At 36.1% G+C, this 15,589-nt stretch overlaps 1 protein-coding gene and 1 pseudogene across 1 annotated transcript; one reads left to right on the forward strand and one right to left on the reverse strand.

Moving 5' to 3' along the window:
- Nucleotides 1-15: 15 nt before the first annotated feature.
- Nucleotides 16-10,384, reverse strand: LOC113118635 (dynein assembly factor with WDR repeat domains 1-like; annotated as a pseudogene).
- A 632-nt stretch (nucleotides 10,385-11,016) lies between these two features.
- On the forward strand, nucleotides 11,017-15,561 carry LOC113118637 (thiamine transporter 2-like). The gene is made up of 5 exons (XM_026287967.1): nucleotides 11,017-11,163; nucleotides 11,687-12,452; nucleotides 13,466-13,658; nucleotides 13,767-13,908; nucleotides 14,447-15,561. Exons 1-5 carry the CDS (start codon nucleotides 11,017-11,019, stop codon nucleotides 14,576-14,578), a joined length of 1,380 nt encoding a protein of 459 aa, XP_026143752.1. The 3' UTR covers nucleotides 14,579-15,561.
- The last annotated feature ends 28 nt before the right edge of the window (nucleotides 15,562-15,589 follow it).

The following is a 15,589-nucleotide window of genomic DNA, read 5'->3' on the forward strand; positions in this document are numbered from 1 at the left end:
CTCTGCAGTGAATGGGTGCCGTCAGAATATGAGTCCGGCTAAAATACAAAAAAAGTTGTCTATTCTTTCTCCAGTGAAAATTGTAATCTAGACTGAATAAGGAGAGAAATCTGCACTGAGCATGCAAGCGAAAAAAGTCCAAAACAGATCTAAACAAATATATTGGAGTATTTAGATGTGAGAGGACAGGATGGACTTTCTCACTGGAGGACACGTTATTACCATAGATTACACATACAATTTAAAAATGGGTGGATTTTGATGTTAAATAAAATTATAAATAAAATTCACATTTTGGACAGAAGCAATGGTTTAAAGTTGAAAAACTTTAATGATGGATTTGTTTCTTACAAAAAAGCTCTTCACTTAATTGATATACTGGAATCTTGTGGATTATTGTGTTTTTATCAGCTGTTTGGACTCTCATTCTGACGGCACCCATTCACTGCAGAGGATCCATTGGTGAGCAAGTGATGCAATGCTACATTTCTTCAAATCTATTCTGACAAAGAAACAAACGCATATACTTTATGTCTGTGATGTCCTGAGAGTGAGTACATTTCTAGCATTTTTTTCTTATTTCTGTGAATTATTCCTTTAACCTAAAAATAGACTGGCATGTTAAAAAAAGGAGATATTCCAGGATAAATACACCAGAAGATTATTGTGATTTAATACAGTAAGCCTTAATATTGAATACCTGACTTCATATTAAAGTTTTATACAATCAAAAAAAATAAAAAAAAATAATGTTGACAAGCATGCACTTAGATTGAAAGTCTATAGAACAACAGTTTTCCCACTGAATTCCATTATAGATCATTATTTTGGGGTTAATAAACAGGTATGAATCATTATTTTTTTTTGATAGTTGACAGCATGAGTTTAACCCAGAATATTCTTTAAGGGGAAAAAATAACGGCAATAATTATGTTGGGAACACTTGAACTTAAAAGTCCTTTATAAAAGTATATTAATGCATTAATTATGCCTTGTAATGCACCTTACAATGCATTGTATCTCATGAATAATCACAGTTATAATAATTTATAATAGTTATCTATTCTGCACTACACCGATTAAAAATCATGCATGAAAACACAACAAACAACCATTTTTTAACATTATAAAGAATCTGCAAATATTATAAAGCATTTTAACTTTGCTCACAGTTATTCATGAAAGATATAATGCATCACAACTTGCATTATGAATACCTTTATAATGTGTTATATGTGAAAAGCGTTACCATAATGTCTTCCACACATACATGTTCTCTGAAATACGAGGGGGCAGTGTGACAAGATGACACACAATATCTTAATCAAAAGAGGTGTGGGAATACTGTAAGATCAGAGTTCAGGCCGCTCTCTCAGTGCCAGATCCTGCAGGTGTTGTCTTTACTGCCTGCGAAAAGATTGACAACGAGGCATTAAATTACTGACGTGTGATTACGTTTATGGATTTATGAGTGTTACGCAGGTGCGTGTAATTGCCTGTAATGATGGTGTCTCCCTCGTAGTTGAAAGCACATGAGAAGATCTCATCAGAATGGCCCTCGAGCTCCTGCAAACACGCTCCTGTGTTCACACACCACACACGAGCCGTCTTATCCACACTCGCCGTCAAAACACGGTTCCCTTGCGGATTAAAACACACCTAGAGCGAGAGAGAGGGAGAAAATAAAAAGCTCATTATATTTCTGCCTTTTGTTATGATAATGCATTGGGGGCTCTTCATCATATTCCATCATAAAACAATTACTTTTTGTTTTGCATGTGGAACATCCTATTTTAACAAGCAGGAGAGAGACAGCTGAACTGAATCTGACCCGTGTTGGTATGACAGGCGTTTTATTATAGCGCTGAAGAACCGAATGTGCATGTGCGTACTTGAGTTATCACCTCTATACAGGAAATGGAAATATTCTGCTGATGGTGATGACGGTCCGGAGGGGGATAGAAAAGAAAGGAGAGGATATTATGGCAAGATGGTGTAACGATAGGCCTGAGAAAAGACTAGATGAAGAGAGCTATAAGAATGCAAACGGCCGTATGAATATGCAGGGAAGATGACGAATGACAGGCAGGATGCTGGGATGGAGGCAAGAGGGATATAAACAGGAAGGGACCCAGACAGGAAATGAGCGCCTGAGAAAGAGACAGAGTCAAGAGATACGAGAGGATTATTGAGTCTGAAGCTGGAGTGACAGGCCGAGGATGGAGAGATAATGTGATTTCTTACCTTAGATATCTCTCCTTTATGGCCCTCTAATTGCCACAAACACTGGAAGGTTTCTGCGCTGAACACTCTTGATGTACCTGCGCACAAAAACCCATGATCAGACTCGAACATAGATCCATCTCACAAAAACATGTCTAGGTCACAAAATCAAGTTAGATGTGAGTGGGGTAAGATGTGCCATGAAATCTATCTTGTACACGACATGAAGGAAAGATATATATAATGTGGCCATGAATTAGGCCACGTTTTGTAAAATGTAGCCACGATTTGCTAAATCAAGGGAACCAGTTATTAAATCATAGCTATGAATTACTTATGAATAAAGTATGTGTCGTAGTATTCCTGCATTTTGAGACAAAACTATTACTCCAAGCTGAGACAGCAGCACAGCCCTAATCTGTTTTAGTGTTTTTATTTATATAAATAAGAATTTTTGCATATATATATATATATATATATATATATATATATATAATATTATATGACTCTTAACCACAAGTAGCTGTAGCCTTTATAAAAATATAGACATATGACAAATCATGTGGTGTACTAAAATAGTCTCTTTTCTCACTGGCAAATCGTACCCCACAATCCAAAAAAAAGAATAAGATCCATATGAGAGGGTTGTGATGTCTCACCATCAGCAGAGGCTGTAGCGATCAGCTGACCAGTGTAGTTTAAAACACACATCCAGCACTTCATCATTATGACCCAAGAGAGTAGCCAAACACTGACCGCCGTCTGCACCCCACACCTACACACACAACCTGTTATATAACACACAAACCACTCCACAACCCCAAATAAGCTCACAAACACACCATTATTAGCCCGACTGAGTGAATTCTGCAGTCTGTGTCCCCTTCAATGGAATTTGCCCACTCTCTAAATTTAACACAGACACATGCAGACATCTCAGTGCTATTATCTATCCACAGTCACACCAAATGAATTGACACTTGTAAAAAGCTGTGAGAAGACTTTGTCTCGCTGTGTTTTTGAGAAACATCAGACTGTGCTGAATAATTAAGAGCCCTCACACTTCTAGGAACAGACAGACAATCAGAGGAAGAGAGTTACTCAGATGAAAGTGTAAGAAAAAAACACATTAAAGGGGTCACATCATGAAAAATAGATCTGTCCTTTATCTTTTGTTCATTCGTATACCATATAAACATGCAGAAACATTTGTAAAAACGTCATGTTTCAGATTTACCGTCTGAAACATTGCTACATAAATCTATAAATATAAAAACGAAATTAATTTGATTCAACGTCTTGTTATCATGCTACTTCTAATGCAAACGTCAAACCCTGGTAAGGGAAAAACTAAATTTGGATGCAAAATTATTATAAAAGGACCCCAAGGGAAAAATCATAATTTAAAAGGCTCTTTTACGAGACAGAACGAGAATTAAAAGAGTGAAGAGAGACAGAAACCTTGCAGGTTTTGTCCAGAGAGGCTGTGACGATGAGGGAACAGTCCCAGTTGAACTGAACGCAACTGATTTCTCCTCGATGACCTGTGAGAACGTGAACTTTGCTACGAGAGACAGACAAAATACAAAATCCATTACGCATTAATTAAATGTAATAAGAACAATATTTTCAGAGTTTCTCCAGGTCTTCAAAAACCTGAACTTGCACAAATAATGGACTTAAAAAGGTCTATCACAGTAGAAGGTCTTAGATTCATAAAGCTGTGGTATTAAATGTATTTCGCTCCAAACAAGCTCTAAATCAAGATATATATTTACTTTCAAATTGAAAAGGACTCAAATTGAATCTAATTCAAAATTGAAAATATCTGAAGACTTGTTTTCTGAGAAATTGCACCCAATTGAGTTCATGCTGTAAAATGTGTTTCTTATCACACACTGGCAGATATTTATTCTTGTATTAATCATGAATTCACTTCTTAGAAAACAAGACTTCTTTTCTTGCTATTTTGCTTCTCACCGTATCTTGATTTAAGAAACTTTAGACATTTGCACTGAAAAAGGACAAAAACTGAAGAAGGTTGTAAAATGAATTAAAGAGTAATGGAGATATGTTCAAAAGGTACTTTTTTCAAACTGTTGCTTATTTAACTCATTTGGTGCTCCCTAAATATGATTAATTTGGTCTTAAAAAGGTCTTTAAAAAGTCTTAATAAAACTGTTTGTCCAGCTCTTTTCATAATACACATCCTTTCGAAACAACTTTACAGAAAGTCCAGCTGTTACGTCTTTAACACCTTAGTGCCTTAGATTTAGGGATGGGTGCTATGACAATATATAATAATGATATGACTTATTCAGACCTTGCTGTATTATATTTATTTATAGTGTTGTCTATATCAGTGCTGCAGTAACATTTCTGTGCATTCAAGGCAATCAAGAGATTGAATTATTGACCTGCCAGTAGAAACGTCCCACAGAATGGCAGTGTGGTCAAACGACCCCGTGACCAAACGATCACCCGTTGTGTTAAAGGAGAGAGAGATGATCTCGGCGAAGTGACCCTGAGAAAGTGAAACAAAGAAAACGCTGTGAGTGGAGAGGGAAGCTCTGATAGAAAGGCAGCCTTTTTCTCTTCAGCAAAGAAATATCATATTAATTTCCCCATTTCATCGGTAAGAACTCACTGAGCGATTCATAATTTAGATTGATAGAGAAATAATTGGAGAGTTAAGAGGGGTAATTATGCAGCACACACACACACACACTGCTCTGTCATGTGCTGCGGGGAGGAGAAGACCTCCAAACGCTCCATCTCTTCCCCTCTCCCTCCGACCCATGGCACGTTTCTCACATCTACACAGCTCCGGATCAGACTGCGTTGCATGACTCATCTGTTTGTATTCGGTATGCTGCTATTCAACTAAAAGTGGAATGCTTGACTTATTCCATAAATTGTGGTAATGACAGATTTGATGACAAATCCATTAATAAACACACGCATGGATGAATTTCCACTGATCACCGGAGAGAAATCATTAAAAATCCCGTAGGAGATAAGCAGATGAGGGGGAGCTCATTAAGCATGGATAGGTGGCAATGTTTTTTACTGAACAGGAATATGGAAAAAACACAGGATGAGACGTACTGCCAATGTAGACATCTCTTTCCCACTCTCAACATCCCATAATTTAGCCAGGGTGTCCATGCTGCCCGTAGCAACCAAGGTACTCTGAGGGTTAAAGGCCAGGCAGACCTAATAGCAGACACACACAGAAAACACACAGTATTTGAGATTAATAGAACAAATGTTGTCTGATAAAGCTCAGGATACATGCACATTTGGCATCCTAAGTCAAACTCCCAGACACAACATACTTCATTTGGTGCCCCCTAAGAGATGGGACCCTATGTGTTTGAATAAATGTCCCCTGATGTTTTAAATGGCCTTGCCAGCCATTTTCTTTCAGTTATAAATATATAAATAAACGTTATTTGCATTCACACTGTCATTGACCTTGAAAGTGGACTGGATCTAGTTAGGGGCTCAGGTAATGTTCCCTTCACACTATTGTCTTTTGAAATCCAATTTAGGCCCCCTACAGTGGTTGTGTTAGATGTCCTGTCCTACTTCTTTTTAAAATAATACAAAAATAAATCAAATCTACCCCCAAAAAATCAAAACACATGAATTAATGGATCTAATGTTGTCTATTCTTGAGAAAAGAGGTAGTTCAAGAATGCATTTTTGTTTCTAAGTGACAGCATTTCTTGTAAAAAGTCAGTCTTAGAAGTCTTAATGGTATAGTTCACCCAAAAATGACAATTCTGTCATTTTTTTTAAGAATAAAAACTATGAAGATCATATTTCTGATTATTCTAAGTGCATCTTTGTCAGCCGCTTTAAAATCTCAAGCTTGTTATAGCAGAATTGATTCTAACTGGATGTCAATGTTTTTACTGTTCATCAGCAGAAAATATTCTGAAAGTGATTCCAACTATGTCATTTCTCTGTGCCTTTATCATTATAGTTGTGATGTGGAATACTGAGAACAATTTTTAGAACTATATATTTATCGTTATCGCTATAAAAGTCTTTTACTCAAATCACCCTCATGTCGTTCCAAACCTGGATGACTTCCTCTTTCTTCTGCAGAAGATATGTTGTTAATCAAACCGGTTTGGTTCCCACTGACATCCATTGTGAAGACAGAAAATACTACTGAAGTCAAAATGAACCGAAACTGTTCATTTGCTAACCAACATTCTGCGTAAAAATAATCACATTTGGTTCATAATGAGTTCATTTCCTGACATTCCAAAACCTTTTTTTTTTTCTGTGAAACATAAATTTCACAGAAGGTCCTGGCAACTGTTTTCCATATAGAGATAGGGCTGTCATACTTCAAAAAAGGCAACAAACATAAAAGCATCATAACCGTAACTGATATAACTCACTTTATATCTCTAGTCTTTCACAGCCTTTGTGTCAGGAACAGACTGAAAATTCACTAAGTTCACATACACCTGAACATATCAAGACACACTGTGCCAGACTTGAAGTCAATGACGTCAGTGTGTCCCATGCCAGGACATATCTCCTGAAGAAGGAGTCATACAGGTTTGGAACGACAGTAAATGAGGACAGAATTATTATTTTGAGGTGAACCGTTCTATAAACTGCTGAGACTCGAGTGAATGCAGTGAGAATGCAGACATACGATTTCTGCTGTGTGCCCTCGAAACGTGTAGAAACACTTTCCTGTTTCAGCACTCCACAATTTGCAGGTCTTGTCAAAGGAGCCAGTGGCAACCTTGTCTCTGAGAGTGAAAACAAGAGAGAGTGAGCGAGAAAGAGGGCAGAGAGAGAGAGAAAAAGCACAAGGGTTTCTTTTATGACTCAAAGTGACAAATGGTCCCATTGTAATAGCAACAGCAGTTACCCCAGCAGTGCCCTAACCCTGACAGAGAGGTGACTGAGAGTGCTTTTCTCTAGTTCATAAATAAAAAACTAGTGAAAGATGAAGGGTAAGCCATTCTGATGGATTCAGGGCATAAGTGATCAAAAGCGCAAGAGCCCTGCTGTTACCCGTAAGGGTTGTTGAAGGCGATGGCATACACAACGTTCCTGTGACCCTCCAAAGTGTGCAGCTCCTCTCCGGATGCGGTGTCCCATATTTTACAAGTCCTGTCATAGCTTCCGGTTATAAAACTGCAAACAGACGGAAAGTAAAGGAGAGAGGCAGAATTAGCGAGAGGGAGGGGGAGCAGGCATGTGAGCACAGCTGATAAACTCACCTCGATCCTGATTTATTGAAGGCTACATTCGTCAGGGGCAAGATGTGAGCCTGAAGTGCCTGTAGAGGAAGACAGAGAAGACGAATTCTCTGAGGGGGGGATGCACTTAATCAAATTAATTCATTTCCGATCTATAAGCTTGACTGTGTAATTTCCATACATAATTACTATGGCTTTGATGTTCAAAAACAGCAGTTTTCCCTCTGCTGCCACCTAGTGGGTAATATCGATCTAAGAAGTGTAAATGCTGTTGGAAAATCATTCAAAAGCATTTCATTTCGGCTAGTTTTGGTAGATGTAATTGTGGCGGTACTGAACAAAAGCAGCAGAATAGAGATTTGGATTAAATAATGATGTGATGTTCAATAATTAAATATCATGGACTCTTTACAAGTCCTTTTAACTAGTCGTGCTGTGTGACAAATGAATTAATAAAAGTGCAACCGGCATGTCTCTCAGTTATAAAAAAGGGAATATAAAAGTAGTATTTAAAGGAATAGTTCACCCAAAAATGAAAATGCTTAAATTTTACTCACCCTCATGCAATCCAAGATGTAGATATTTATATATATACATGAAATCAGAAAAGAATTGGAGAAATTTGGGAATTACATTGCTTCTTCTCTGCAGTGAATGGGTGCCTTAAGAATGAGTCCAAACAGCTGATAAAAATATCACAATAATAATCAATAAGTAATCCTCAAAACTCTAGTACAACAATTAACATCTCGACGCCAAAGCTGCATGTTTGTCAAAAACAAATCCATCATTTACATGCTTTAACTTTAAACCATCGATTCTGGACAAAATTTGAGTCATTAATTAATAATAACACTCCCTCTAGTGAAAAGTCGATTCCCTGTTGTCCTCTCACATCGAAATCCACCCACATGTTTGTTTTAAACTGTTTTGAAATGTTTCTTCACTTGTCAAGTGTGCATTATCAGTGTATATTTCTCTCCTGATTCAGACAAGAAATACTTGTGGATGATTGTGATGTTTTTATCAGCTCTTGTTCTGATGCCACCCATTCACTGCAGAGGAGATTTTTCTAAATCTGTAAAAAAAAAAAAAAAAAAGACACAAACTCATATTTTCAGTAAACGTTGATTAATGGGCTAACTATTCCTTTACATTAGTTTTTAATGAAGTCTAACACTGTGGGACACTGCTGTCACTGTATTACCAGAGAGATGAAGAGCCAAACATTTTTCAGAATAGAATCACAATATGAAAAACAGATCAAATATGCATGACCCAAATATACTTCTGCATGACTGGTCAGTATTTATTAATACCCTGAAAAGGTAAAACTTGCGGTCATCCTTTTGGCTGACTTTCTCTTGTAGTTTGAGGATCAGGGCTTTGAGCTGCTCGACGCAGGATGAGCTGATGAGAGGTTCAGCTGCTCTGATGTCTGACACTAACTCATTCACATCAGTCCTAGAGAGGGAAAACACTACACTTACTATAAAGATGTAGACTTGTTTATCAGATAAATAGGTACCCTTACGAAAAATAAGTTTATTCAAGTGTGCTATTAGTATACTTCTTTTAAACTAAAAATAGGAAAGAATGCTTTTATTTTACTTTTTATGTCCTCTTAAGAAATATACTTAAAATGACATTTAAGTATACTTGATTTATACTTACAAAAAGTCTAAATATATTTGAGCTATACTCCTAGAATCTGTGTTTTCATTATTATACTGAAGAGGGCGCTAGTACACATCTTCTGCACAGAATTACAAAAAACATAAAGTGAGGAAGAATGAACATGATCATCTGACATGAAACAGCATCAAAACAACAGCATCAAAACTGTAACGTTATGGAATAAAATGTAGACCGATGAAGAGGTAATAATTACAGTCAAGGGTTGGGGTGTTGATCGACTCCATCTAAGTTTTGATTATCATTCTGAATCCAACTCATAGTCTTTTTTTTTTTTTTTTGCAGCTTTTTGTTCAAAATGTTATTTCTTTATTTTTTATGAAACTTACCCACATTAAAGTGTTTAAAAAAAGAATGCATGAAGCTAGAATAAAATGTTTTTGTTTCCAAGCAGATACCCTGTTCTTTCTTTAGATGTTTTGTATGTTCAGATATTCATGTGACAAAACATATACACATTAAAACCTAAATAGGGACATAGTAGTATACTTAAAGTTTGATGTAAAGTTTACTTAAAGAAAACTTATGAGTATACTTGCAGTATAAAACTACTAAACTAGTAGTTTACTGAGACTATACAAAGTGTACAAAGTATTTAATTAATAAAGTATCAATAAACCTATAAATTCACTTTTAGTATAATTGCAGTACAAACTACAAACATGGAGGTAAACTAGTAGTGTACTCAAAGTTTCATATTTTTATACTAAAAAGTATACTTTTATATACTAGAAAGTGGGCCAATTTAGTCTTAATGAGTATTGAAACATGACATTTAAATGTATACTACTAGAACACGGATATTTGTATACCTGCTACATAAAGTACTTAAAATATACTTAAAGATAAACTTAAAGTATACTTATTTTTGGTAAGGGTATTCAGTTATATATAACTGTAAACAAGTAGAACAGTATTTTAAAGTGTAACTAGACATCACAAAACGGAAGAATGTTCATTGTAACGTTAGTTGGACAGTCATACTTACTCTGGAGTCAGGTTTAACAGATCGATGGATTTCGTTCTGAGCTGCCCCCCTTTCTCATAGTCCAGGAATATTCCTGCACAGCAACAAAACAGGCGAATCAAACGAACTTTCGATCAAATTATTTCAATATAAAACTGTAAATATGTATATTACCTGGTGGGTAGTATCGTATGTGTAGCCGTTTTAGTCTCATCACGCCACTGAAGACTGTGTCAACAAACCGTTACTACGGTGATGAGATTCAAGTGCTGCGTACCGCGCATGCGCACGTTCTGCATGTTTTGTTTGTTTCTTAAAAAAAAAAATGTTTTAGCCCACGCGCGAATACACCTCGTAAAATATTTTTGTATGTTTTTTTATGAAATCGAGTTTAAATAATTGCTAATAAGATCACAATATGATACAATTATGAAACTTACAATATTACATAATATTTACGCCACACTGAAGATTAGTTAAGTGCCTTATTTTTAAATCTTCTGAATATTCTCAAGCTTCTGTGGTCATATAGGCCTAGTTTGCGTAATTATTTATAGCTGCTCTGAAACAACACATATAGTAAAAAGTGCTTTAGAGATAAACATGAATTAATAGAGTTAAATAATCTGAATCTCTAAATCTTTTTTTTTTTAATCAACACTAACAAACATACGCACAAAACAACATTTAGGTCTTACACACTCACAGATCAAAGTCTCCATCATAAATACATTCATTTACCCACCTTGCACAGCTCCTTGTGTGGAAATCAGGGACTGAACTTGGCTTACTTTACTCTGCACAGCAAAAACACCAACAGATACACCAGACCAACAGGACATAAAATGAGAGACATAATCTAGTGGTAGAGAAAATACAGACAGACAGACAAGAATGAATTTCTGGAAGAAAATGAAGAGGTCGGACTGGGTCCTTTCCACTGCTTTGCTCTCTATTTATGGTTTCTTTGCCAACTGCAGACCGGCAGAGCCTTTCCTTACGCCTTACTTGGTGGGACCCAAAAACATCTCAGAGGAAGTGGTGAGTATTGGGTTTTGTTTTGTTTTGTTGGCTGAGAGATTGTTTCAGGGTTCAGACAGATACCAAAAGTGAGAAACAAGCACACACAGTACAATTTACACCATAATATACTAAACATTTATTATTTAAAATACTCCCGTTACAATGAAAATGATGAAGGATGAATGTGTAGTGTTGACTAGATTTTGTAAGCTAGATATATTTTAATAGGTGCCTTCGAAAACATATTTCCTTACTCAAAGCTTTCTCTGGGGTGAAAAGCAATTATATAATTAGTTCTAAAACCCCAGAATCTTCTAATTAAACTAAAACTAGTCAAAATATTGGTTAACGACAGTACATTAATGTTCTCCATTGATTACTACAATAGCGATGCCTCACTCATGCTACACGTGCCTTGTGAGTCTTATCTCTGACGAAATATTCCCTGAAGTAGGCACACTGATTTCAAATCATTAACCTAAACATTTCCTTCTGTTTCTTATCCAAATGACCAAAAACAATCTTCTTTCCACTCATCCAGGTAACAAACTACCTCTTCCCCATCTGGACGTACTCATATCTGGCATTGCTCTGCCCAGTCTTCCTATTAACAGATTTGCTTAGATACAAACCTCTAATAATAACTCAAGGTCTTTTTCTTGTCACAAATTACATCATTCTGTGCTTTGCTACTAGTTTAATGGCTCTGACCTACCTACAGTTCAACTTTGCAATGGTCACCTCCACCGAAGTGGCCTATTTCTCATACATCTACAGTGTTATTCCTCCCGAACGCTACCAACGGGCTACAGGGTACGTTCGCAGTGCCATGCTGACGGGATTTACCTTTGGAGCCACATTAGGACAGCTATTACTTTCACTGGCTGACACAAGCTACTTCCATATAAACACTATTACTCTTGGTATAATGTCAGTGGCTTTCTGTATTTCTTTGGGCCTGCCCATGCCTCAGCAAGGAATGTTTTTTAAGAAGAAGGTGGAGATGTCTACGGACACACTGAATGAGGTTACAGATGCATTTGAGGGAGAAACAGATCTAGCAAAGCAGGCTACGGGAGCATGCTGTTATTGGGGGAACCTGAAAGCCTCCGGAAAACAAATGTGGGAGAGTCTCATGGAGTCCTACTCCTCCAGAAGACTGGTGCAGTGGTCCCTCTGGTGGGCTTTGGCTACAGCTGGATATGGACAGGTCTTTAACTACGTTCAGCTGATGTGGGACCACATTGAGCCCTCAAGTACATCCTCTGTGTATAATGGAGGAGTAGAGGCTGTCTGTACACTTGTAGGTGAGGCATTTTGTGGAGTATTTTAATAAATAAAAAGGGCATTTTCATGGCAGTGCAATAGAAGAACCATTTTGGGTTGCCCAAAGGAGCTTTCAGTAAAACATTTTGATGATTTACACTCTTAATATTATTCCTTTTTTTTCATTAAGAACCTATAACATCCATGGAAAATTTCCATTATTCCTTTTTTTCAAAACGATGTTCTTTGAGGAGCCCAAAATCCCCTTTTTGAAATTGAGTTTCTTCTGTTCAACAAAAAGGGAGATATTTTGAAAAATGTTGGTAACCAAACAAAAGTTGGTTCTTCCATAGAATTGGGGGGGGGTACTATGTGTCAATAAAAGACAGAAATTCATATAGGTTTGAAACAAAATAAGGGTGAGCATTTTTATTTTTAGGTGAATTATCCCTTTAAGAGTATAAATATCATTTTTCAAAATAAAGAACCTTTTTTAAGAACAGAAAGTTTTCATGGATGTTAAAGGATTTTCACTGAACCATAGATGCAAATAAAGAAACTTATAAAGAGTGTATCTGAGACTCAATGACTTCATTAACCATAAACAGATATCAAAAGTGTAATAAATCCTTTATCTTTCTAGTGAAAGATATCAGAATACGCCGAGCCGAACCAATCCTGCTTTATCCGCTAATCATACATTGACTCATAACATGCGTTGTGCAAAAGACTTCTAATGCTTAATTGTTATGCAGTTTGCACAGGAATTCAGCAGCCCAGTATGTGTGGGGGAAGATAATTTAAGCAATTACACCAGCAGGGGTTTGGTTAGTAGTCACTTTAATTACAGCAGAAGAGAATATCTCTCAGTTTTGATGCCTTGACAAGAACATTCAAACAAAGGCAACATAAATGAGTTCTGAGTGCCACACAGAATACAAATGCAGCTTAAATGCATTTCCTCAATTTAATTGTTGCCTTTTGCATGCCTCTTCTTTGTTCACAGATTTGACATCTCCCTCATTGTGATTCATGCTGTGATTGCTGCTTTCAGGTGCAGCGGCAGCTTTCTCTGTGAGTTATATTAGAGTGCAGTGGGACGTGTGGGGCGAGCTCTCGCTGGGGGTTTTCTCTGCTATAGGTGCAGGGTGTGTCTTTCTCATGGGCCTCACCAGCAATATCTGGCTGTGCTACACAGGCTACGCTATCTTCAAAGCGTCATACATGTTCCTCATCACAATCACAATGTAAGTTAGTCATTACAGTGGACATAGGAAGCACAAGATATACAATGAAAAACAATACAGGTATTTTTCCTTGACTCTAACTTTTTCCTAACTTTGTTTGGCTGCAAGGTTTCAGATAGCAGTTAACCTCTCTATGGAATGTTATGCCCTAATTTTTGGCATTAACACTTTTGTTGCTCTTACACTTCAAACTATACTTACTGCTATCGTGGTAGACACTTCAGCCCTGGGACTGGACATTGTGACACAGGTAAGCTCTAACTAGACTGAACTTAAGGAATTATAAAAATGGAAATGTTTGAAACTTTACACAAAATGTAATCTTAAACCTTTTTTTATGCATTTGATGCACATGCTTAAATGTATGTTGCCAAAATGTAAGAAGACATTTTTCTAACTTGAAATGTAAATCAGTGACATTTGTATTACTGTATAACAGCTACTTACACAAAATTCATATAAGTATAATTTGTCCCTCTGTATCTGCCAATAACATGTATAAAAAAAGACATACCTGATAATGAACATTTTTATAATTATATTAATCATTTAAACTATCAATCAGATGACAGAAGGCCATATAGTAGACTGTGTACACATTTTTCAGAAAGCTTTGAACATGTTGATAATTTAGATGTATTAAATATGATACAGCAGGTTATAAAGATTTTTAAGAGTAACAGAAATCTATGCATAACATGAATTAAGGCATTCAGATGTGGCACGTCTAAATAAACCTATGAGTGTCTGTGTTACATTATATTTTAATTTTTCATCCTCTGTTACAGTTTGTTGTGTATGGAGGTTACTACAGCACCATCTCTGTGCTCTTCCTCTTACGAGGACTGTACACAGTTTGTACGCATTGTCGCAAATCTGCAGAAGAAACAAATACAGAGCGGATATCCTCTGCGCTTTAAGACAAATATGGATCAGAAGGACGGGATCTTGGTTCACAATCACCAGCACAAAATATTAAAGAACAAGTAGCATTTTAAGTTAAAATCACAAACCCAATGTTTTTCTGTCTTTTTTATGTTGTTATCAGAATACACAAAGTCTGTATTGTAATTGATTGTGTATTAATATATTTAACTATTCTGTTCTGTGATATCATTTCTTGTTTACGATATAAAATAAGTGATTTGCACTTAGCATACCAAACGCTAAAATAAAATAAAATAATAAAAATAAAAAGCCGTTTCTTGTATAAATTGGGCGTTTCGGAGACGGTGACGTTAAGCCTTTTAAACGAGTATCACGAGTCAGTTTATCTTAAGTATCTTATAAACAGAATTCAATTGTTAAAGAAACCCAGAACAACACCGCGTTACACGGAACGTCACTTCTGTAATACAACACCGGATGTTTTTGAAAGAAGCAGTTGGGAATAGCGGAAGTGACGTCAACTATTTGTAAAGTGGGAATTGCAGTCTAATAACTTTTTGCAAGAGCACGTTGTTATTACTCACATTTAATATTTAATATTGCTAGACATGTTGCATTTTATTTTAGTAGGCATTACAATGACGTTTCATAGTCAAAGAAATTATAACAAATAAATAAACGAGGCAGTGTAAGTAATTGTAGTCTGATAAATCTAATTAACTTATATTAAATGTATTCTAAATAAATAAATAAAAATTATAAAAGAAATACATACTTATTATTTCTGCAGTAAATATAGTTAAATAAGTTATTTTACATTTATATTGTGAGCCTCATAACAAATACAAAAAATAAACTAAATAAAATGAAAAAGAAGAAAGAAAAAAGATAATCTGATGTCCTCTCTTCCATAAATATTCTGGGGCTTTTATTTAAAAAAAAAATACAAATTAAGTACTTTGTCTCGGCAGAAGCACTACAAGGAAAGAGCGCGCTCTGCTGTAAAAAAAAAAAACTACACTTCCCACAGTTCCACGGGTCAG

Source organism: Carassius auratus, chromosome 18, assembly GCF_003368295.1.
Source record: "Carassius auratus strain Wakin chromosome 18, ASM336829v1, whole genome shotgun sequence".
Taxonomy (NCBI): Eukaryota; Metazoa; Chordata; class Actinopteri; order Cypriniformes; family Cyprinidae; genus Carassius; species Carassius auratus.

Coding starts and splice junctions, on each gene's coding strand:
- LOC113118637 (XM_026287967.1), top strand. CDS start 11,017: ATGAATTTCTGGAAGAAAATGAAGAGGTCGGACTGGGTCCTTTCCACT. Junction 12,453..13,465: donor GGCTGTCTGTACACTTGTAG/GTGAGGCATTTT, acceptor TGCTGCTTTCAG/GTGCAGCGGCAGCTTTCTCT. Junction 13,659..13,766: donor TTCCTCATCACAATCACAAT/GTAAGTTAGTCA, acceptor TTTGGCTGCAAG/GTTTCAGATAGCAGTTAACC.